Source organism: Sapajus apella, unplaced genomic scaffold (assembly GCF_009761245.1).
Source record: "Sapajus apella isolate SASKATOON/1434 unplaced genomic scaffold, GSC_monkey_1.0 scaffold24, whole genome shotgun sequence".
Taxonomy (NCBI): Eukaryota; Metazoa; Chordata; class Mammalia; order Primates; family Cebidae; genus Sapajus; species Sapajus apella.
The window spans coordinates 1709749-1733076 of NW_022436964.1; the positions used below are offsets into that span (position 1 = coordinate 1709749).

Sequence of the window (23328 nt, forward strand, 5' to 3'; positions counted from 1 at the left end):
ACAGAATGTACAAGGAAGAGAGAATGTATTTGAGAGATCTTCAGGAGATAAGTTAAACAAGACCTAGTAATTAATTGGCTATAAGGTGTATAGGAGAGTAGGCAGGGATACTCTGAGGTTTCCAACTTAGATTTGTAGATTGTGGCAGCATAACAAGGTACTTCATAAAGGATAGAATGGGGAAGGCAGGGTGGTGAGATGGAAAGTTAGAATACATCTAGTGTGGAGACACTTATTGAACATTGCAGTTCACTTGTCTGTCTGATCAGAAATAGTTTGCTGGCAGAACTTTAAACTTTGAAGAACAGTGGGTATAAAGCATAAAAAAAATAGGTTAAGAGTGAGATAATGTGAACAACAGCTACATTTTTGAGAAGGTCGAGAAAAGAAGCCAGCAAAGGAAACTTAGCAGTAGTTAGAAATATATTAAGAACACCAAGAGATGCTTGAAAAAAATAATGTGTTTGTGGATTTGGCAGTAAATAGGAGCTTAACCTTAATTTTAGTGTCAGAGACCGGCAGAAGCCAGATTTCAGTGGGCTGAGGCAGGAAATTGCTGATTATATTCTTAAATTTGGTCTTGAAAGGAAGAAGGTAGCAATGAGGAGGGGGGTTACAAACTAAGTATCATTTTTTGTTTGTTTGTTTTATTTTAATGTTTAAGATGTAAGGATTGAGTAAGTACATAAAGAGGTATCCCTTTATGCAATTTGGCTGGCCTAAATTTTATTTTTTTATTTGCCTTTTATCTTTAAAAAATAAACTTTAAGAAACATATTATCTATTGATGAGTTTATTTTACAATTTGTAAACTGAACTTAATTATTGTTGGTAATTCTTTTTAGGAGTATGAAAATGCTGAAAATGCTTCAACTCAGTCCAAAGTTATGAATAAAAAAGATAAAAGAAAAAATCATCAGGGAAAAGACAAACCTCTCACGGTATCACTAAAAGATTTTCATTCGGAAGGTAATATATATACAGTACTGTTATGCTAAAAGAACTATTCTACATCTATTTTATACTTCAGTTGAAAATATCTTTCTAATTTTAAAAAAGTTGTTTATGTATCATGTAGAATGTTAAAAAGTGTAAACTTGTGTCTTAGTTTGTTTTGTACTGCTGTAGAGTACTTGAGACTGGGTTATTTATAATGAATGGAAATTTATTGGCTCACAGTTGTGGAAGCTGGGAAGTCCAATATTAAGATGCCAGCATCTGGTGAGGGCCTTCTTAACAAGTGATCACATGGCAAGAGTGAAAGCAAGAGGGTGGGAGAGCAAGAGGGGGCCAAATTTGCCCTTTTATAACCAGTGCCACCTGTGAGGATGGAGCTCTCACGGGCCTAATTACCTATTAAAGATCCCACCTCTTAATATTGTTGCATGGCAATTAAATTTCTTTCTTCTTCTTTTTAAGACAGAGTCTCACTCTGTAGCCCAAGCTGGAGTGTAGTGGCACAGTCGCAGTTCACTGCAACCTCTGCCTCTGGTGCTCAAGCGATTCTTATGCCTCAGCCTTTTGATTAGCTGGGACTACAGGTGCGTGCCACCATGCCCAGCTAATTTTTTGTATTTTTTACAAAATTTTTGTATTTCACCATGTTGACCTGGGTGGTCTCAAACTTCTGAGCTCAGGAGATCCACCAGCCTCAGCCTCCCAAAGTGCTGGAATTACAGGCATGAGCCACTGTGCCCGGCAGCAATTAAATTTCAACATGAGTTTTGGAAGAGACAAAACTATTTGGAAATAAACTAAAACCATTTGGCATTTTAAAGTAATTTAAAATCAGAAATTTTGACTTCTGACCTCAGGTGATCCTCCCACATCAGCTTCCAAAAGTGCTTTGATTATAGGCTTGAGCCACTATGCCCAGCCCATTTTTATTTTTTATCAAATGGAGAAGACAGAAGGAATTTTACTATCCACTAAACTTTTGAAGACAAACCACAAAGCACATTATTTTTAATGTGGGAAATGCTAAAAATCCTTAGCCTCTGCTGTACAATATGGTAGCTACTATTCATGTGTGGCAATTTAAATAAAAATTAAAATGAAAATGTAGTTTTTAATTGCATTAGCCATATTTCAGGTGCCCAGTAGCCACATATGACTAGTGGCTTCCATGTTAGTCCAGCTACAGATCATTATTATAATCACAGAAACTTTTATTGAACACTGCTGTGTCTATACCAGTCAGAATAGTTGCTCACCATATGAACAGCTGTTTGTTCATTGACAGAGCATTTTATTTGATTCATATGAATTCAGCCTTAGTACATTGGGCATTGTTTGATGATAAATATTACCATTGCAGTAATTTCAAAAAGAACCTAAATACTGCTTTCAGAAATAAGCCTTTCTTTGAAAATTAGAGAATATATTTAGAAGATTATATTGTTTTCCTTTGAGGGTCAAGAAGGTTTTTACCCATAGGCTTCCAGTGATTAAGTTGCTTTGCTTTGAGGTTAAAAAAAAAAAATACATATTAAAATTTCCAAATTTTGGCCGGGTGAGGTGGCTTATGCCTGTAATCCCAGCACTTTGAGGGACCAAGGCAGGTGGATCCATTTGATGTTAAGAGTTCGAGACCAAAGTGGCCAACATGATGAAACTCTGTCTCTACTAAAAATATAAAAAAATTAGCAGGGCCTGTAATCCCAGCTACTTCGGAGGTTGGGACAGGAGAATCGCTTGAACCCAGGAGGCGGAGGTTACAGTGAGCCAACATTGCGCCACTGCACTCCCTCCTGGGACAACAGAGCAAGACTTGTCTTTAAAAAAAAAAAATAGGCCAGGTGGCTCACGCCTGTAATCCCAGCACTTTGGGAGGCTGAGGCGGGTGGATCACCTGAGGTCAGGAGTTTGAGACCAGCCTGGCCAACATGGTGAAACCCTGTCTCTACTAAATGCAGAAAAATTAACCAGGCATAGTTGTGCATGCCCGTAATCCTAGCTACTCGGGAGACTGAAGCAGGAGAATTGCTTGAACCCAGGAGGTAGAGGTTGCAGTGAGCCAAGATTGTGCCATTGCACTCCAGCCTGGGCAGCAAGACTGAAACTCCACCTAAGGAATCTATTTTGGGCCATGTGCAGTGGGCAATACCTATAATCCCATTGATTTGGGAGGCCAAGGCAGGAGGATTGCTTGAGGCTAGGAGCCACAGGCTAGCTACAGTGAGCTATGCACTGTAGTGCATAGCTATGCCACTGCACTCCAGCCTGCACTCCAGCCTGGGCAACAGCATGAGATCTTGTCTCAAAAAAACGAAGAAATATATTTTATTAAAAACTAGGCAGAAAGATGGAAAGAATGCCTTTTAAAACTCCTGTTTTCTACATTTGATTTCTTTAGTATGTAAATTTATTAGCTCCATTGAGAGAAACATCCGTATGTTATTAAAGAGAAGGTACACAGCTTTTGCACGTCATGATGAACACAGTTGAGGTTCTTTCTTGGGTTCTGACATCACATTGTATGCCAAATAGAACATGCTAGAAGAATGACTGTGTAACTTACCAGGATTTGGTAGTTTGAACTGAAGTTGATGACTTGGCATTTACTGTGTTTATGGACACTATTTTTTTTTTTGACACTATTCTGATCAATAAATTCTTTAGAGAACTGGATCAACTTTTTGATTCTCAGTCGTAAGAAAGTTATATTATTTTTAGTTCTTGAGAATAGAAAACTTCTTTGTACCCAAGAAGCATTGTTAAGTATTAGATATCCTGATCATCTTCAATTTAAATAATACTTGCCCATTATTTGTACTTTATTTATTTATGTCTCTCAGGCTGGAGTGCAGTAGCACGATCTTCTTGGCTCACTGTACCCTCCGCCTCCTGGTTCAAGTGTTTCTCATGCCTCAGTCTCCCAAGTACTTGGGATTGCAGTTGTGCACCACCATGTCAGGCTAATTTTTTGTATTTTTAGTAGAGATGGGGTTTCGCCATGTTGTCCAGGCGGGTGTCAAACTCCTGGCCTCAGGTGGTCCACTCGCCTCAGCCTCCCAAAGTGTTGGGATTACGAACATGAGACATCGCCCCTGGACTTATTTGTACTTTAGTTTCAACCTTATACCTGTGTAGATTCCCTTAGTCTGTCCTCATTCTACTGTTGGTAATTTCTTACCAGAAATGCTGTGTTGTTTCTAGGCCAATAATTTGTTTCATCTAGATATATGTGTTATGGGTTATTTTTTGTGTTTATTCTATAAATATATATATCGATTTTTAGGATTTTTTCATAGTACTATCAAATCACTATGATTTATGTTTTTAAAATAAAATAGCTAATAGTTTTAAAAGACACAAATTACTATCCTACCTTTGTGTTACACAAAAGCAGTAATCTGAACATGTTTTGTAGTTATAGTACCTATTTGATTTTGGACATCTTTGTGGCCCCTTGACTTGCTCCCCACAACCTCCCAAATTATGTGGAACCAAAAAACTAAATTATGTGAAACTCATATGCTTAAAATGCAGTAATATCCTTCGATATGGGTGGCATTTACTAGGATAATAAGACTTGATCCTTAAGCTGAGTAAATTAGTAATAGTATACTGACTTTTAACATCTTAAACCTAGAAAAGGAAATGAGAATCCTAGAAAACTCTTAAGTGACTTCTGTAACTCCTATTACAATATTGAAATTCTTTCAGTTTTTTTCTTTTATATGTTAAATTCCTTCAATGAAGTCTCATCTTTTTTTTTTTTTTCATTTACAGATCACATTAGTAAAAAGACTGAGGTAAGTCTTATTGTAGCCATCTTGTAGAAAACACTGATGATTTTAAGAATAATACTTTAATATTTATCAGTAAGTCTTTTTTGAGACGTAACCATTTAAAGGACAACCCATAGGTTTGTCTTGAGTGAAGCCAGTAATGATTCTGGCATTATATAAGGATATAAAATGCATTATTATATGAAAGAAATATGATTATTTGCAGGAAGCATAATATCATTTGGCTTATCATCCTAATTTGTGTATATGTGTGAATGAACCAAAGGTTACTTTCTGTGTGCCAAGCTTAAAATCTCAGAGAAAAGTGGTTTAATCTCCCACTGTATATTTTACTTTATTAAAAACTTATCCTGAAAAGATGTCTGATAGTATTTTGGAATTACGGAGATTTGAAATGAACTGTGATTCTTTAGATACACTCATGGGTAAGAATAAACTGATAATACACTCCTCTTGTTAGTGTAGCCTATGCTTCCTGGTGTTGGGGATTTTGGGTTTTTTTGTTCCTGTTATTTAAAGACTGTAGTACAGCCTCTACAAATATTTTAGTTGGGAGATTGTGGTGTTAAAAAAATTCTCTTAACACTGAGAAAGATACTAATAAAATATTAAAATTATTTTTTAAGGTTATTTTAAAGTTTCATTCTATTATATGTGAGTTCTTATTAGTAATTCCATTGATTAATTTTTTTATGGTCAGATGGTTCTTGATTTCACTTTAGTGTATATATATTCTAAAATAGCTAATAGATTTAAAAGATATATATATGGCTTCTGACCTTTTTTTTTTGTGGTTTCAGACATTTGCTTGACAATGGTAGGAATGGTAGGAAAACAAATCCATCTCTTTAAAAAATCACATCTAAATAATTCTGTATTAATAATTTAGTCTTTAACAACTGTGCATGCAAACACAGAATTGATCTGTTGTTAAAACAGATGGCTGAACTTTTTTTAAGTTATTTGCAAACCATTGTCATCATTTCTTAGATTAAAATTTAAATGACTGCATATATAGACTGAATATTAATTCCATGTTTGAAGGTGGAAAACATACTTTTAGACTGGTTCCAATTTATTTCTGTCCATTGATTTAAGGGATAGTGTTATGCAAATGAGAAAGTAGGTACACATGGTACACACCCTACTCCTAAGATAATTCTGTAAACTTTCATGCTTGCTTTTTCTTCTTTTCTGATTTGAAAGAAGACAAAAAATGCAAACTGACAAGATCCTATTAATATATTAAAGATAAGTTGTATTTAAAGAAGCTTGTGTATGTAGAATAATATATTTTGTCTTATAATTTTAGAACTGTGTTCTGTCTTGTAAAATAATCTGACATACAATAAAATTCATTTTGAAGATTTCTAATGATTAAGTTCCACATTTGTAAATACAGTCTAATTATAATTTATTTCTTTTACAACTATATGAAAAAATTGGTTGTAAGAATATGTAATTCACATTACCTTTATTTTTGTTTTTGTTTTTTAAGTTCAGAGGTACATGTGTAGGTTTGTTACATAGGTAAACATGCATCATGGTGGTTTGTGATACAGATTATTTCGTCACCCATATATTAAGCCTAGTAACCATTTGTTATTTTTCCTGATCTTTTCCCTCCTTCCACTCCCCACTCTCTGGTAAGCCCCAGTGTGTGTTATTCCTCTCTATGTGTCCATATGTTCTCATTATTTAGCTCCCACTTATAAGTGAGAACATGCAGTATTTGGTTTTTGTTTCTGCATTAGTTTGTTAAGGATAATGGCATCGAGCTCCATCCATATCTCTGCAGAGGACACAATCTCATTCTTTTTTATGGCTGCATAGTATTCCATGGTGCATATGTACCACATTTTCTTTATCCGGTCTACCATTGATGGGCATTTAGGTTGATTACACGTCTGCTATTATGAATAGTGCTTCAGTGAACACATACCTGTGCATGTGTCTTTATAATAGAATGATTTATGTTCCTCTGGGTATATACCCAGTAATTGGATTGCTTGGGTCAAATAGTATTTCTGTTTTTAGTTCTTTGAGGAATTGCCACACTGCTTTCCAGAATGGTTGAACTAATTTACACTCTTACCAACAGGGTATAGCATTTATTTTTCTCTGTAACCCTGCCAGTATCTGTTATTTTATTTATTTATTTATTTTTAACTTTTTAATAGCCATTCTGACTGGCGTGAGACACATTACCTTTTGATACTTGTTAAAAGTATGCAAAAATTACGTTCCATTTCCATCAGAGGTATTACTTTCTGGGACTTAAATATTTAAATGTTACAATGATTATACCATTGCTCTAGAAATTTAGAAGATCTTTTTTTTTCCACAGAGAATCCAAAAAAGCCTAAAGAAAATTTCAACTTCATCTCTTAAATAAAATACGTTCTTTGCTCCTACAAATGTAGTTTTGTTAACATTGTATGCTGAATGATTGACTTCAGTTGATCTTTAATATGTAACTTAGGCCAAGGGTTTTTTTTTTTTTTTTTTTTTTTTTTTTTCCTCCCATGGCTAAAGTTCCTAACATCTGTGGAGAATGATATTCTTCTTTTCTACCTCTCCTTAAATCAGGTATTTATTGGATAAAATTCAGGAGGGAAAATATTTTACTTTATTGATGGGTGATTAGATGTACTTGAACTGTATGTATATATTCCTCTAACTGCTAGTTAAACATGGTCTCAGGTTAATTTCATTGTTCTTTTTTTCTTCTGTCTAAAGTAGGTGCTTGTATATACCTCTTCATAAAATCTCACCAAACATGCCTTTTCAGGACTTTTATTTGATTATGTCTTTTTTTTTTTCTGTTGGATTGAAGTTGTTTTGTTTTTAAATTTTAATGTGTTGCTTTTTATATGCCAGAACTGTTGGGAAGGGCATCTCATAGATACTCGTTTCTCTCTAATCCCACTTTTATCTGGCTTTCCAAACTCCAATCTTTCTAGTATGGTTGTACTTTTTAAAAATCTTAGTGATCATTGTATGTCTTTAAGAAGTCTAAACAGTCAAGTCTTCAATATGCTTGAATACACTATCATTGGAAGAGTACCCAAGAAACTTTAACAGTGGTTGTCAGAGGTGGTGGGGGGGCAGATATTGGACAGACAGATAGGAGGAATAGCTTGCTTTTCACAATATAAGCTTCTGAATTTTCTATCGTGTCCATGTACTACTTATGTAAAAATTATATTAAAACCAAAAATTACTGGGTGAAGGAAGGAACCAGGAAACAAACCCAGTCCCATCTGTCTTTACAGCCTACTTCCTTCTTATAGCACTATGCTTCCATGTGTGTACCTTCAGCTGGTTATAAGTGTGGACAAATAATTTATTCACTTTAGGCCCTAGTTATATTATGAAGAGTAATGCTGGATCTATTGATTTCTAAAATTAAGATAAATGATCAAGTGCAATTGAAGTAAACAATAAAGAAAAAATGCTAAAAAATGAACTCTATAGTTAATGCTACCAACACACAGGACAGTAGCAGTAATAATATTAGACTATTAAATTTTTTATTTTGTTTCTTTTTTGTGTTTTTTAGACTATTACATTTAAAAAGCAAATAAATTTAATCTAGCTTTAAATAAATCTCACCCAGAATCTGGTTTTACCTAAGTAATTCAACCTATTTTCTATTCTTCTCAATGTGTTTGAGCTTATTCTCGTCACTAAGCCTTTCCTTGTTTGTATGTGTTATATTTGTTAGCTCTTTTTGGTTGTAAGCAACAGAAGCCCAACATAATCAGTATAAACAAAACAGAGATGGTTATTTGGTTCGTATAACCACATCATGGAAGAATAGGGGGAGAGCTGACCTCATAGTTGACTGGATCCAGGTATTTAGACAGCTTTAAGGTCTGCATTTTACTCCCTACTCTCAGCTGCTATCTGTTCCTTCACTTCAGGCTAGATAACATGATTACTTGGGGATCTCAGGGTTATAGCTTTACAGAATTTCTTATAAACTACTAATTAGCTTTTGAGTTTGATAGATTCAAGTTATTTCTTCTTCTTCTTCTTCTTCTTCTTTTTTTTTTTTTTTTTTTTGAGACAGAGTCACTCTGTGTCATCCTGGCTAGAGTGCAGTGGCGCAATCTTGCCTCACTGCAACTTCCACCTCCTGGGTTCAAGTGATTCTTGTGCCTCAGCTTCCCAAGCTGGGATTACAGACACCCGCCATCATGCCTGTCTAATTTTTGTATTTTTAATACAGACGGGGTTTCACTGGGTTGCCCAGACTGGTCTCAAACTCCTGGCCGCAAGTGACCCACTGGCCTTGGCCTCTCATAGTGTTGGGATTTCAAGCGTGAGCCACCACGCCCGACTTAAGTTGTTTTCTTTAAAAAAAATTTTTTTTTCCTTTTAACATCTGCCAAGGCTATATTATCCATTGAGTTGTGTTCTTGAGGAGATGAGGGAGGTAAGAACATTTCCTAGATGGTGTGATATATTTCCTATCATATCACATCAGGGGTCATAGAATGTCAGGTTATTTTTATGATGTTAAATTGATTACTGGTTCTAAAACCATTCTCTAATAAAAAGAACATGGACTCCTTGGAAAAATGGCTGTATCTCGGGTGATGACAGGGAATATACAAGATGAGCCCAGAGCCAGGCATGGTGGCTGGCATCTGTAATGCCAGCTACTCCAGAGGCTGAGGTGAGAGGAATGCTCAAGGTCAAGAGTTCCAGGCCAGCCTAGGCAACATAGTGACATTTCGTCTCTAAATTTTGTAAACAAAATTAGTCAGGTTCAGTGGTGCACCCCTATAGTCCCAGCTGCTCTGGATGTTGAGGCAGGAGGATCGTTTGAGTGCAGGAATTCCAGGGTGAGCTGTGATTGCACCACTGCACTCTAGCAAGGGCAACAGAGTGAGACCTCATCTCTTTTTAAAAAAAAAAAAAAAAAAAGGTTGTCTGTTTACTCCTCTGTTGATAGTTTATTTTGCTATGCAGGGGCTCTTTAGTTTAATTAGGTCCCATTTGTTGGTTTTTGTTTTTGTTACAATTGGCTTTTTTCTTTTCTTTTTGGTGACAGGGTCTTGCTCTGTTACCCAAGCGGGAGTGCAGTGGCACAGTCTCAGCTCACTGCAACCTCTGCCTCCCAGGCTCAAGCCGTTCTCCCACCACAGCTTCCTGCATAAACTGTTTCCCAAGGCCAGTGTCTCCATTGGTATCTTAGGTTTTATTCTACGATTCTTATAGTTTGAGGTCTTACATTTAAGTCTTAAATCCATCTTTAGTTCATTTTTGTATATGGTGATAGGTAGGGATCGTTTCAATCTTCTGCATTTGGTTAGCCAGCTTTCCTTGCACTTTTTATTGAGTGAGTCCTTTTCCTTATTGCCTATTTTTGTCAACTTTGTCCCCAGTAGTCCTAATTTCTGGCATATAGTAGGTAATGTAAGTGAATGTTTTTGACGAATAAATGTTCTGCCTTCTCACCAGAATAGTTTTTAGTCTGCTTCCCCTGTACATTTTAATGATATTTATAATAGGCGTATAGTAGGTTTCATTTCCTCTGCCAGTTGAATTACATTGTTAGGGCTTTTATCAAGCTTTGCATTAAGAATTCTGAGACCGTCGTTGCTCAGCAAGAAAAAGTACAATTATCAGTTAATTATATTGCCATTTATAAAAGAGGAAGAAGTAGGTACACACTTTACAGTTCTTGCCATCGCTGACATAGAGAGTACTTAATTGTGTTTGTTACTATTTCATGTATTAGTTGTCTTTCTCAGTACATTGTGAATTTCATGAGAGTAGCCCATGCATAGCATAATATTGATTGTATAGTAAGAGTTTAATAAATACTTAATTATTCCAAGTTAAGTTCAAGAGTTGAGTCCATCAGGTTCATCTTAGGGGTGATAAATAAGTAAACTTAATTTGTATATAATGTCATTCTTAATATAATAGCTCATTGAAAAAGACCTTTTCTTTTCTTTTTTCTCTCATTTCCAAATTTTATTTTAAGTTCAGGGGTACATGTGCAAAATTTGCAGGTTTGTTACATAGCTAAACGTGTGTCATGGCAGTTTGCTGCACAGATCATCCTATCACCTAAGTATTAAGCCCAGCATCCATTAGCTGTGCTTCCTGATGCTCTCCCTTTCCCCACCTCCCACCCTTGCACAGGCCCCAGTGTGTGTCATTTCCCACCCTTGTGTCTGTGTTTCCCGCCCTTGTGTCTGTATGTTCTCATCCGTTTGGTTTCCGCTTGTAACTGGAATACATGGTATTTGGTTTTCTGTTCTTGCGTTAAATTTGCTGAGGATATTTCTATATTTATTGCTGTAAAATAAAATCTTTCAAGAATATACTGGAACTATTTTATGAAGCAGTAGTCTTAGAGTTATACCTGTACCCCTTAGCAATCACACATGCATTCTTAAGGCCATAATTACTTGGGGAAGTAACACTTGCTTGCTATCAACTTCTGATGATGTTTATGAGATTCAAATAAAGTAATGTTTGTATACGTGCTTTGCAAAATATAGTGTTGTACAAACATTGTTAATGTCATTCATATAGTAAGCACTGGTATACAAATAAATATTTTTTCAAACACTTTACTTTCTAAGATAATGTGAAGTGAAAAGTGTGAATAATTACTGAACTTTTGGGTCTTTGTCCACAAATACAATTGAGATGGGTAAATTTGTGAATAATGTAGCTCAGGAATGTGGGACCAGGCATGGTGGCTCACACCTGTAATCCCAGCACTTTGGGAGGCTGAGGCAGGTGGATCACTGGAGGTCAGGAGTTCAATATCCGCTGGCCAACATGGTGAAACTCCATCTCTACTAAAAAAAAAAAAAAAAAAAATTTGCCGGGTGTAGTGGCATGCACCTGTAATCTCAGCTACTTGGGAGGCTGCACAAGAATCACTTGAACCTGGGAGGTGGAGGTTGTAGTGAGCAAGATTGAGCCACTGTCTGGGTGGGAGTGAGACTCTGTCTCAAAAAAAAAAAAAAGAATGAGGGAAACATTTTTTTTATTATTTATTTATTTTTTTATATATTACATTTTTGGTTTTGGGGTACATGTGAAGAACATGCAAGATTGTTGCATAGGTACACATGTGGCAGTGTGATTTGCTGCCTTCCTCCCCTTCACCTATATCTGGCATTTCTCCCCATGCTTTCTCTCCCCAACTCCCCACCCCCACTGTCCCTCCCCTATTTCTCCCCAACAGACCCCAGTGTGTAGTGCTCCCCTCCCTGTGTCCATGTGTTCTCATTGATCAACATGTGGTGAGTGAGAACATGCGGTGTTTGATTTTCTGCTCTTGTGTCAGTTTGCTGAGAGTGATCGTTTCCAGGTTCATCCATGTCCCTACAAAGGACACGAACTCATTGTTTTTGATGGCTGCCTAATATTCCATGGTGTATATGTGCCACATTTTTCCCTTTCCAGTCTGTCATCGATGGGCATTTGGGTTGGTTCCAGGTCTTTGCTATTGTAAACTGTGCTGCAGTGAACATTCGTGTGCATGTGTCTTTATAATCCTTTGGATATATACCCAGTAATGGGATTGCTGAGTCAAATGGAATTTCTATTTCTAGGTCTTTGAGGAATCACCACACTGTCTTCCACAATGGTTGAACTAATTTACACTCCCACCAAAAGTGTAAAATTGTTCCTATTTCTCCACATCCTCTCCAGCATCTGTTGTCTCCAGATTTTTTAATGATCGCCATTCTAACTGGCGTGAGATGGTATCTCAATGTAGTTTTGATTTGCATTTCTCTAATGACCAGTGATGATGAGCATTTTTTCATATGTTTGTTGGCCTCATATATGTCTTCTTTTGTAAAGTATCTGTTCACATCCTTCACCCACTGTTGAATGGGCTTATTTTTTTCTTGTAAACCTGTTTTAGTTCTTTGTAAATTCTGGATATCAGCCCTTTGTCAGATTGGTAAACTGCAAAAATTTTTTCCCATTCTGTTGGTTGCCGATTCACTCTAATGACTGTTTCTTTTGCCGTGCAGAAGCTGTGCAGTTTGATTAGGTCCCATTTGTCTATTTTGGCTTTTGTTGCCAATGCTTTTGGTGTTTTGGTCATGGAGTCCTTGCCTACGCCTATGTCCTGAATGGTATTGCCTAGATTTTCTTCTAGGGTTTTTATGGTGTTAGGTCTTATGTTTAAGTCTTTAATCCATCTGGAGTTACTTTTAGTGTAAGGTGTCAGGAAGGGGTCCAGTTTCTGCTTTCTGCACATGGCTAGCCAGTTTTCCCAATACCGTTGATTAAACAGGGAATCCTTTCCCCATTGCTTGTTTTTGTCAGGTTTGTCAAAGATCGGATGGTTGTGGATATGTTGTGTTGCCTCCGAGGCCTCTGTTCTGTTCCATTGGTCTACATCTCTGTTTTGGTACCAGTACCATGCTGTTTTGATTACTGTAGCCTTGTAGTATAGTTTGAAGTCCGGTAGTGTGATGCCTCCCGCTTTGTTCTTTTTGCTTAGAATTGACTTGACTATGTGGGCCCTCTTTTGGTTCCATATGAAGTTTAGGGTGTTTTCTTCCAGTTCTGTGAAGAAGGTCATTGGTAGCTTGATGGGGATAGTGTTGAATCTGTAAATTACTTTGGGCAGTATGGCCATTTTCACAATATTGATTCTTCCTAACTATGAACATGGAATGTTTCTCCATCTGTTCGTGTCCTCTCTTATTTCGTTGAGCAGTGGCTTGTAGTTCTCCTTGAAGAGGTCCTTTACGTTCCCTGTTAGTTGTATTCCTAGGTATTTTATTCTCTTTGTAGCAATTGTGAGTGGCAGTTCGTTCTTGATTTGGCTCTCTTGAAGTCTGTTATTGGTGTATAGGAATGCTTGTGATTTTTGCACATTGATTTTGTATCCTGAGACTTGACTGAAGTTGCTTATCAGTTTCAGGAGATTTTGGGCCGAGACGATGGGGTCTTCTAGATATACAATCATGTCGTCTGCAAATAGAGACAGTTTGACTTCCTCCTTTCCTATTTGAATATTCTTTATTTCTTTTTCTTGCCTGATTGCTCTGGCTAACTTCCAGTACTATATTGAATAGGAGTGGTGAGAGAGAGCATCCTTGTCTAGTGCCAGATTTCAAAGGGAATGCTTCCAGTTTTTGCCCATTCAGTATGATATTGGCTGTGGGTTTGTCATAAATAGCTTTTATTATTTTGAGATACATTCCGTCAATACCTAGTTTATTGAGGGTTTTTAGCAAAAAACGCTGTTGAATTTTGTCAAAGACCTTCTCTGCATCAATTGAGATAATCATGTGGTTTTTGTCTTTGGTTCTGTTTATGTGGTGAATTATGTTTATAGACTTGCGTATGTTGAACCAGCCTTGCATCCCCCGGATGAATCCTACTTGATCATGGTGGATAAGCTTTTTGATGTGCTGTTGCAATCAGCTTGCCAGTATTTTATTGGAGATTTTTGCATCTATGTTCATCATGGATATTGGCTGAAGTTTTCTTTTCTTGTTGAGTCTCTGCCGGGTTTTGGTATCAGGATGATGTTGGTCTCATAAAATGATTTGAGAAGGATTCCCTCTTTTTGGATTATTTGGAATAGTTTCAGAAGGAATGGTACCAGCTCCTCTTTGTACATCTGGTAGAATTCGGCTGTGAACCCATCTGGACCTGGGCTTTTTTTGGGTGGTAGGTTCTTAATTGCTGCCTCAACTTCAGACCTTGTTATTGGTCTATTCAGGGTTTCGACTTCTTCCTGGTTTAGGCTTGGGAGGAGACAAGTGTCCAGGAATTTATCCATTTCTTCCAGGTTTACTAGTTTATGTGCATAGAGTTGTTTGTAATAATCTCTGATGATGGTTTGAATTTCTGTGGAATCTGTGGTGATATCGAGAGGAACATTTTCTTCAGTCTCTTCATAACAGGATGTTGAAGAGGAAATGCTCTTTTTCTTGGAGAATGTAAAATTTCTAATATGTAATTGGAGAGACAGTGATAAAATCGTATCTTAAAAAAAATCTACTGGCATGTAGAATTTATACAAAAATTATTTTAAAGTGTAATGTAAGGTCGGGCACAGTGGCTCACGCCTGTAATCCTAGCACTTTGGGAGTCTGAGGCAGGCAGATCACCAGAGATCAGGAGTTCGAGACCAGCCTGGCCAACATGGTGAAACACCGTCTCTACTAAAAATACAAAATTAGCTGGACGTGGTGGCACATGCCTGTAATCCCAGCTACTCAGAAGGCTGAGGTGGGAGAATTGCTTGAACCCAGCAGGTGGAGGTTGCTATGAGCCGAGATCATGTCATTGCACTTCAGTCTGGGCGACAAGAGTGAAACTGTCTCAAAAAATTTTTAAAAAGCAATGTAAAAGATTGAGCAACAAAAGCTATATTAATCAAGACAGTGTGGTACTGGCAGAACAAACATTTATAGGTTGACAGAATAAGATTAAGAGTTCAGAAACAAACTATTGATTTTGGACAGGAGTCCCAACACACTTCAGTGAGTGAAAGAATAGTCTTCTCGATACAGGATGCTGGATATCATCATGCAGAAGGGCGAATTTTGACCCCTTCTTCACACTGTGTTCAAAAATTAACTAAAAATGAATCACAGAACTAAACATAGGAGGTGAATCTATAAAACTTAGAAGAAAATATAGGAGTAAATTTTTGTGACCTTGAGTTAGGCAGTGGTTTCTTGAATAAATTGGACTTCATCAAATTTAAAAACTTATGCGATACAAAGGACACTATCAAGAATATGTCAAGACAACTCACAAAATGGGAGTAAATGTTTGCAAATCATATTGAATAAGATATAGACATATAGAATGTATAAACAGCTCTTATAACCCAAAAATTAAAAACAACCCCAGTTAAGAAATGGGCAAAGGATTGAGAAGACATTTCTTCAAAAAGATATACAAAAGGATGTTCAGCACCATTTGCTGTCAGGGAAATGCAGCTGAAAACCACAATGAGATACCACTTAACACCCACTGGCTATCATGAAAAAGGCAGATAATAATAAGTGTTGATGAGAATGTGGAGAAATTGGAACCCACTTAGACTGCTGATGGTGGGCTGCTTTGGAAAATTATCTAGCAGTATCTCAAAAGGTTAAACATAGAGTCACCAGCAGTTCTACTCTTAGTTATATACCCAAGAGAATTGAAAATAAGTCCACATAAAGTTTTGTGCATGAATATTATAGCAGCATAATTCATAATAGCCAGAGTAGCAACAACCCAAATGTCTATCAACCAACGAATGGAGAAGTAAAATGTAGAGTGGGATATCGTTTGGCAATAAAAAGGAATGAAGTACTGATATAAGTGATAACGTGGATGAATCTTGAAAATATTTTGCTAAGTCAGAGAAGGCAGTCAAAGATTCACATATTGGATGACTGCGTATATACAAAATATACAGAATAGGCAAATCTATAGAGGCAGTAAATAGCGTTGCCTGGGGTGGGCGGCAGGTATTAGGAGGAAATGGGGAGTGACTGCTAATGGGTACAGTTTCTTTTTGGGGTGATGGAAATGTCATACAGTTGACTGGAGTGATGGTTGTACAACTCTGAATGTATTTTAAAAACCACTGTCTTGTACACATTAAATAGGTGAGTTGTATAGTATATAAATAACAAATTTAAAAAGCAGTATCTAAATCAAAAAATGAAGTAAGAAAGGAAATTTGCAAATGTGTCTCTACTGTTTATCTTCTGGAGATAGAGAAGGATCAAGTGGTTGATTGTCTCTTAGCTGTCTTTTTATCCTTTTAGGGGATGATTAGATGTATTAAATGCATATGCTTTTTGTGTTGAATGATAGTAAATCGTAATTCATTTTTGACAGGAATTGAGTTCTTCTCAGACTTTATCACATGATGGAGGATTCTTCAATAGACTGGAAGATGATGTTCATAAAATTCTTATTAGAGAAAAACGAAGAGAACAGCTTACAGAATATAATGGAACAGATAATTGTACAACTCATGAACACACCCAGGCATGTAAAGTAGAAAATTCTCTTAAAATCACAGTGAAATTGAAATGTAATTTTTATTTCTTAAGCAGTAGAACCAAATTATGATTGTATAAAGTAGTAGTTTTAGGATATGATGGTAATTATCATGCAAAGATATTTATATTAAAAAGTATGACATATACTAATAACTATAAGAACTAGTTCATTCATTGATGACTATTTGCTGAGCATGTACCATAAGCTGTGTATTATTTGGCACTCGTGCGAGGGAGTGGAAACATGAAGATGGATAAGACCTTTCTTTGCTTAGATACTCAGAGTCGTGGGGATATAGAGAGGTAGACCTGTAAAAGGATCATCATTCAGCACAAATGAAGACTTTAAGGGAGATATGAACAATAAAAAAGAGGTTTTGAATAGCAAAGGTAATTGATCACTGCTTGGGTGAATTGTGATGGGCATATAAAAAAGTGACATTTGGGATGGATTATGAATAATGAGGAGCTGTATAAACTGAGAAATAGAGAAAGACTTTGGGTCTAAGGGAACTGCAAGAACAGACGTCCTGAATTATAAAAGGCCCTAGACTGAATGTTTAGGAAACTGAAAAATTCTGCAGCTAAGAAGTTTATGGTTAAGCAAGTGTGGATGACATGACTGGAGAAATAGATGGGATTTATGTCATAAATGTCTTTTCTGTGAAACTAAGAAGTTAGAATTTTATCCTATACAGCAGGGCAAGCTGTAGCCCATGAATTAAATCTGGTCAGTGGTCTGTTGTTATAAGGACTATAAGCTAAGAATGGTATTCACGTTTTCAAAATACTATTTAAAAACAGAACAGAGTTTGGCATGGTGGCTCATGTCTTTAATCCCAGCAACTTGGGAGGGTGAAGTGGGTAGATCACTTGAGGCCAGGAGTTCAAGACCAACCTGGCCAACACGGCAAAACCTCATCTCTACTAAAAATACAAAAATTAGCCAAGCATGGTGGCACATGCCAATAATCTCAGCTGCTTGGTAGGCTGAGGCACGAGAATTGCTTGAACCCAGGAGGTGGGGTTGCAGTGAGTCAGGATCATGCCATTGCATTCCAGCATGGGTGACAGAGCGAGACTCTGTTTGAAAATTAAATAAATAAATGATTTTTAAAATTAAAAAAGGAAAGAGAATATGACTGAATGCTGTGGCTCATGTCTGTAATCCTAGCACTTTGGGAGGCTGAGGCCGGCAGATCACTTGAGGTTAGAGTTCAAGATCAGCCTGGCCAACATGGTGAAACCCTGTTTCTACTAAAAATAAAATAACCGGGTATCGTGGTGGGTACCTATAATCCCAGCTACTCAGGAAGCTGAGGCAGGAGAATCACTTGAACCTAGGAGGCGGAAATTGCAGTGAGCCAAGATTGCACCACTGCACTCCAGCCTGGGGGACAGGGCAAGACTGTCTCAAAAAAAAAAAAAAAAAAATTACGTGACAGAGACTGCATAAAACCCATAAAAAAGCCTAAGATGTTTGTTGTTGGGACCCTTACAGAAAAATTTTGTGAGTCTCTGCTACAGACCAGTATTATCCAAAATATTATCTGAGGGAGAAAAAGATGCTTTCTCTCCTCATACCCCAGTCCTGGATATATGGGACCAGGAAGAGTGTGACCTACTCCAAGACCCTCTCTGCCACATTTTAAATTCATCACACAGAGAAAGTGTGTTACCTGTCAGACCTCTGTGTCTGCATTTATTTTTCTCATCATAACCACTAGTCTCTTACTGCATCTTAACTATGAACTTGTTCTTTACCCTATATTGACCTCCAATCCATCAGTTCTCCCAGCTTGAAACTTGTAGTAATTTCAGTAATGTCCCCATGAACACTTTACCCTTATCTTCTTTAATTTTCTGTGATGCTCTTCTTGCCAGTATGGAGCATTGGCTCTCATAATATTGTCTACCTTGCCTATTTTAATTCTCCGGCCACCAGGTGTTTAAAAAGTATTTTTTAAAACACTGCTAATGTTCTCATCTGAAAATCAGTGCTATGTAACTTTTGCCATAGTCTCATTTCTACTTAGGAGTCCTTTGGTCTTTCTAACTTTGACAGATTCCTATAGTAGCCATTACAAATTCGAAGAATCTGGTTCCCATCTGTTTCCATCTTTCCCTCTCTTGAGTGGATGTTATCTCTTTGTTTACTACAAAGACTGGTAAATTCAGTCATACAGCAAATTAACACAATCTATTAATATTTGTGTTATATGGTATACAAGGAAAGTTAAAAATAACTTTTTACTCTAATGCAGCAATAAGATTTGTATATAAATAACACTATTTCTTATGGAAAATCTATTTTCAACTTAGTAGTGGGGAATCCTTGCCTACCCTGATGTACTCATGAGGTTCTTTCTGACATTAAATTAAATTTAATGTTTTCCTATCATTCCTTGACTTCCAAATTTTATGTACAATGCGAGCATATTAGTCTGTTCTCATGCTGCTATGAAGAAATACCCAAGTCTGGGTAATTTATACAGGAAAGAGGTTTAATTGACTTACAGTTGCATATGGCTGGGGAGGCCTCAGGAAACTTATAGTTGTTGTAGAAAGCACCTCTTCACAGGGTGGCAGAAGAGAGAATGAGTGCTGAGTCCATTAGATCTTGTGAGTACTCACTATCACAAGAAAAGTATGGGGGAAACTCTCTCATAATTCAGTTATCTCCACTTGGTCCTGCCCTTGACACATGGGAATTATTACAAGTCAAGATGAGATTGGGGTGAGGACAAGTCAAACCATATCATTCTTCCCCTGGCCCCTCCTGAGTCTCATGTCCTCACATTTCAAAACACAATCATGCCTTCTCAACAGTCTCCCAAAGTTAACTCATTCCAGATTAACCCAAAAGTCCAAGTCCAAAGTTTCATCTGAGACAAGGCAAGTCTCTTCCACCTCTGAGCCTGTAAAGTCAAAAGCAAGGTAGTTACTTCCTAGATACAGTGGGGGTACAGGCATTGGGCAAATATACCCATTTCAAATGGGAGAAATTGGCCAAAATAGAGGGGCTATAGGCTCCCATGCAAGTCTGAAATCCAATAGGGTAGTTATTAAACCTTAAAGTTCTGAAATGATTTCCTTTGACTACACGTCTCACATCCAGGTCTTGCTGATGCAAGAGATGGGCTCCCACAGCCTTGGGCAGCTCTGCCTCTGTGGCTTTGCAGGGTGTAGCCCCCACTTACTGCCTGCTTTCATGGCTGGCGTTGAGTGTCTGTGGCTTTTCTGGTGCAAACTGGGTGGATCTGTGATTCTGGGATCTGAAGGACAGTGGGTCTCTTCCCATACCTCTGCTAGGCAGTGCCCCAGTAGGGACTCTGTGTGGGGGCTCCAACCCCACATTTCCCTTCTGCACTGCCCTAGCAGAGGTTCTCCATGAGGGCTCTGCCCCTATAGCATACCTCTACCTGGACATCCAGGCATTTCCATACATCCTCTGAAATATAGGCAGAGGTTCCCAAACTTCAGTTCTTCTCTTCTGTGCACCCACAGGACCAACATCATGTAGAAGCTGCCAAGGCTTGAGGCTTGCACCCTCTGAAGCAAAGGCCTGAGCTGTACCTTTGTCCCGTTTAGCCATGGCTGGAGCAGCTGAGACACAGGGCACCAAGGCTGCACCCAGCAGAGGGGCCCTGGACCCAGCCCAGAAAACCAATTTTCCCTCTTAGGCTTCCAGGCCTATGATAGGAGGGGCTGCTGTGAAGGTCTCTGACGTGTCTTGGAGACATTTTCCCATTGTCTTGGTGATTAGCATTTGGCACCTCCTTATTTGTACAGTAGACTTGAATTTCTACCCAGAAAGTGAGTTTTTCTTTTCTACTGCATTGTCAGGCTGCAAATTTTTCAAACTTTTATACCCTGTCACCTCTTGAATTCTTTGCTGCTTAGAAATTTCTTTTGACAGATACCCTAAATCATTTCTCTGAAGCTCAGAGTTCCACAGATCTCTAGGGCAGCGGCAAAAAGCCACCAGTTTCTTTGCTAAAGCATAGCAAGAGTAATGTTTACTCCAGTTCCCAACAAGTTCCTCGTCTCCATCTGAGACCACCTCAACCTGGACTTCCTTGTCCATATCATTATCAGCACTTTGGTCAAAGCCATTCAACAAGTCTCTAGGAAGTTCCAAATTTTTCCACATTCTCCTGTCTTCTGAGCCCTCCAAGTCTTTAGGAAGTTCCAAAATTTTCCACATTTTCCTGTCTTCTGAGCCCTCCAAAGTGTTTTAACCTCTACCTGTTACCCAGTTCCAAAGTCTCATCCACATTTTCAGGGATCTTTTTAGCAGCCCCCGACTCTCTGTGGTACCAATTTACTGTATTAGTCTGTTCATACATTACTATAAAGAAATGCCTGAGATTGGATAATTTATAAGAAAAGAGATTTACTTGACTCACAGTTATGAATGGTTAGGGAGACCTCAGGAAACTTAAAGTTATGGTGGAAGGCACCTCTTCACAGGGTCACATGAGAGAGAATGAGTGCCGAGCAAACAGGGGAAGCCCCTTATAAAACCATCAGCTCTTGTGAGAACAGTGTGGGAGAAACTGCCTCTGTGATTCAGTTATCTCCACCTGGTCCCACCTTGACACGTGGAGATTATTACAATTCAAAATGAGATTTAGGTGGGGACACAGCCAAACCATATCACCAAGCAACCATGTTAATTAACATTTATGGTTAGCATATTCACTTCTTCCTTTTTCATTGGTTATGATTTTCCTTTTTCATTATGATTTTCCCCTTTGTAGTTCATATCTTCTTATTTTTTAAAGCCACCTGAGATCATTTTTGGATAGAAGAAATCATATTTGTATATTTCAGCAAATACTTAGGTTCCTCAGGGCCTTTATAAAACAAAGTTGTGTATATACAAGTTTAATTAAATAATTAGGTAGCAGCATGATATAATAAAACCGAAGTGACAGTATGACAGTATGACATACTGGAAAGAAAACAGACTTTGAAATAAAACAGTAATCAGTTGTATTGCATTGGAATGAAATTACCTACCTTTCTTACACTATTAGGAAAGTTATAGATTATGATTTAAAATGTTTAGCAGAACATGTTTTACATAGTGTGCACTTAATAGTTGTTCTTTGTACAAGCAAATAATGGTAAGCCCCCCAAAAAATACACTGTTAAAATGCTACAGTAATTTACAGGAAGGTGGATCAGAGAAGGCTCTGTGAGGAGAAAATAGCATTTGAATTAGGAACAGAGTAGAATTTGGGTTTTCTTTGCTTTTTTCTTTTTAATTTAAATTTAAATTTTTGTGAGTACATAGTAGGTATACTTATTTATGGGTTCCAGGAGACGTTTTGATACAGGCATGCGGTGCTTACATAATCATATCTTGTAAGCATTTATCCTTTATGTTACAAACAATCCAATTATACCCTTTTCGTTATTTAATTTTTAGACAGTCTCACTCTGTTGCCCAGGATGGAGTGTGGTGGCGCAATATCAGCTCACTGCACCCTCTGCTGCCCGGGTTCAAGCAATTCTCCTGTCTCAGCCTCCTGAGTAGCTGGGATTACAAGCACCTGCCATTGCAACCGACTAATGTTTGTATTTTTAGTAGAGATGGGATTTCACCATCTTGATCAGGCTGGTCTTGAACTCCTGACCTCGTGATCCACCCACCTCGGCCTCAGTGCTGGGATTACAGGCTTGAGCCACCGCATCTGGCCATCTTTGGCTATTTTTAAATGTACAGTTAAATTATTATTGACTATAGTCACCCTGTTTTGCTGTCAAATACTAGGTCTTATTCATTCTTTCTAATTTTTTTGTACCCATTAACTATCCTCACCTCCTGCCCACCCCCTCACTGCCTTTCCCAGCATCTGGTAACCATCCTTCTAATTTGTAACTTCATGAGTTCAGTTGTTTTAAATTTTGGATCTCACAAATAAGTGACAACATGTGATGTTTGCCTTTCTGTGCCTGGCTTATTTCACTTAGCATAATGACCTCCAGTTCCACCCATGTTGTTGCAAGTAACAAAATCTTTTTTTATGGATGAAGAATACTCCTATGTATAAATACATGTTTTCTGTATTCATTCATCTGTTGATGTACTCTTAGGTTGCTTCCAAATCTTGGCTGTTATAAACAGTGCTGTGATAAACATGGGAGTGCAGATATCTCTTCAGTATAGCGATTTCCCTTTCTTTTGGGTATATACTGAGCAGTAGGATTGTTGGATCATATGGCAGCTCCATTTTTATTTGATTTTTGTATATGGCAAGAGATAGGTGTCTAGTTTCATTCTTCTGCATATGGATATCCAGTTTTCCCAGTGCCATTTATTGAAGAGACTGTCTTTTCCCCAGTGTATGTTCTTGGCACCTTTGCCAAAAGTGAGTTCACTGTAGGTGTGTGGATTTGTTTCTGGGTCTCTATTCTGTTCCATTGGTCTATGTGTGTGTTTTTATGCCAGTACCATGTTGTTTTGGTTACTATACCTCTGTAGTATAATTTGAAGTCAGGTAAAGTGATTCCTTCAGTTTTGGTCTTTTTGCCTAAGATAT

The 23328-nt window shown here is 37.6% G+C and overlaps 1 protein-coding gene across 1 annotated transcript in view; it reads left to right on the plus strand.

Annotated features, from left to right (window-relative positions):
• The window catches only part of GKAP1 (G kinase anchoring protein 1), an 80472-nt gene that overhangs the window by 37047 nt on the left and 20097 nt on the right, over positions 1 to 23328 (plus strand). The window contains exons 6-8 of the mRNA XM_032290831.1: positions 846 to 969; positions 4735 to 4757; positions 16611 to 16763. Of these exons, the coding sequence (XP_032146722.1) occupies positions 846 to 969; positions 4735 to 4757; positions 16611 to 16763 (300 nt within the window). The remainder of the gene's footprint in view (positions 1 to 845; positions 970 to 4734; positions 4758 to 16610; positions 16764 to 23328) is intronic.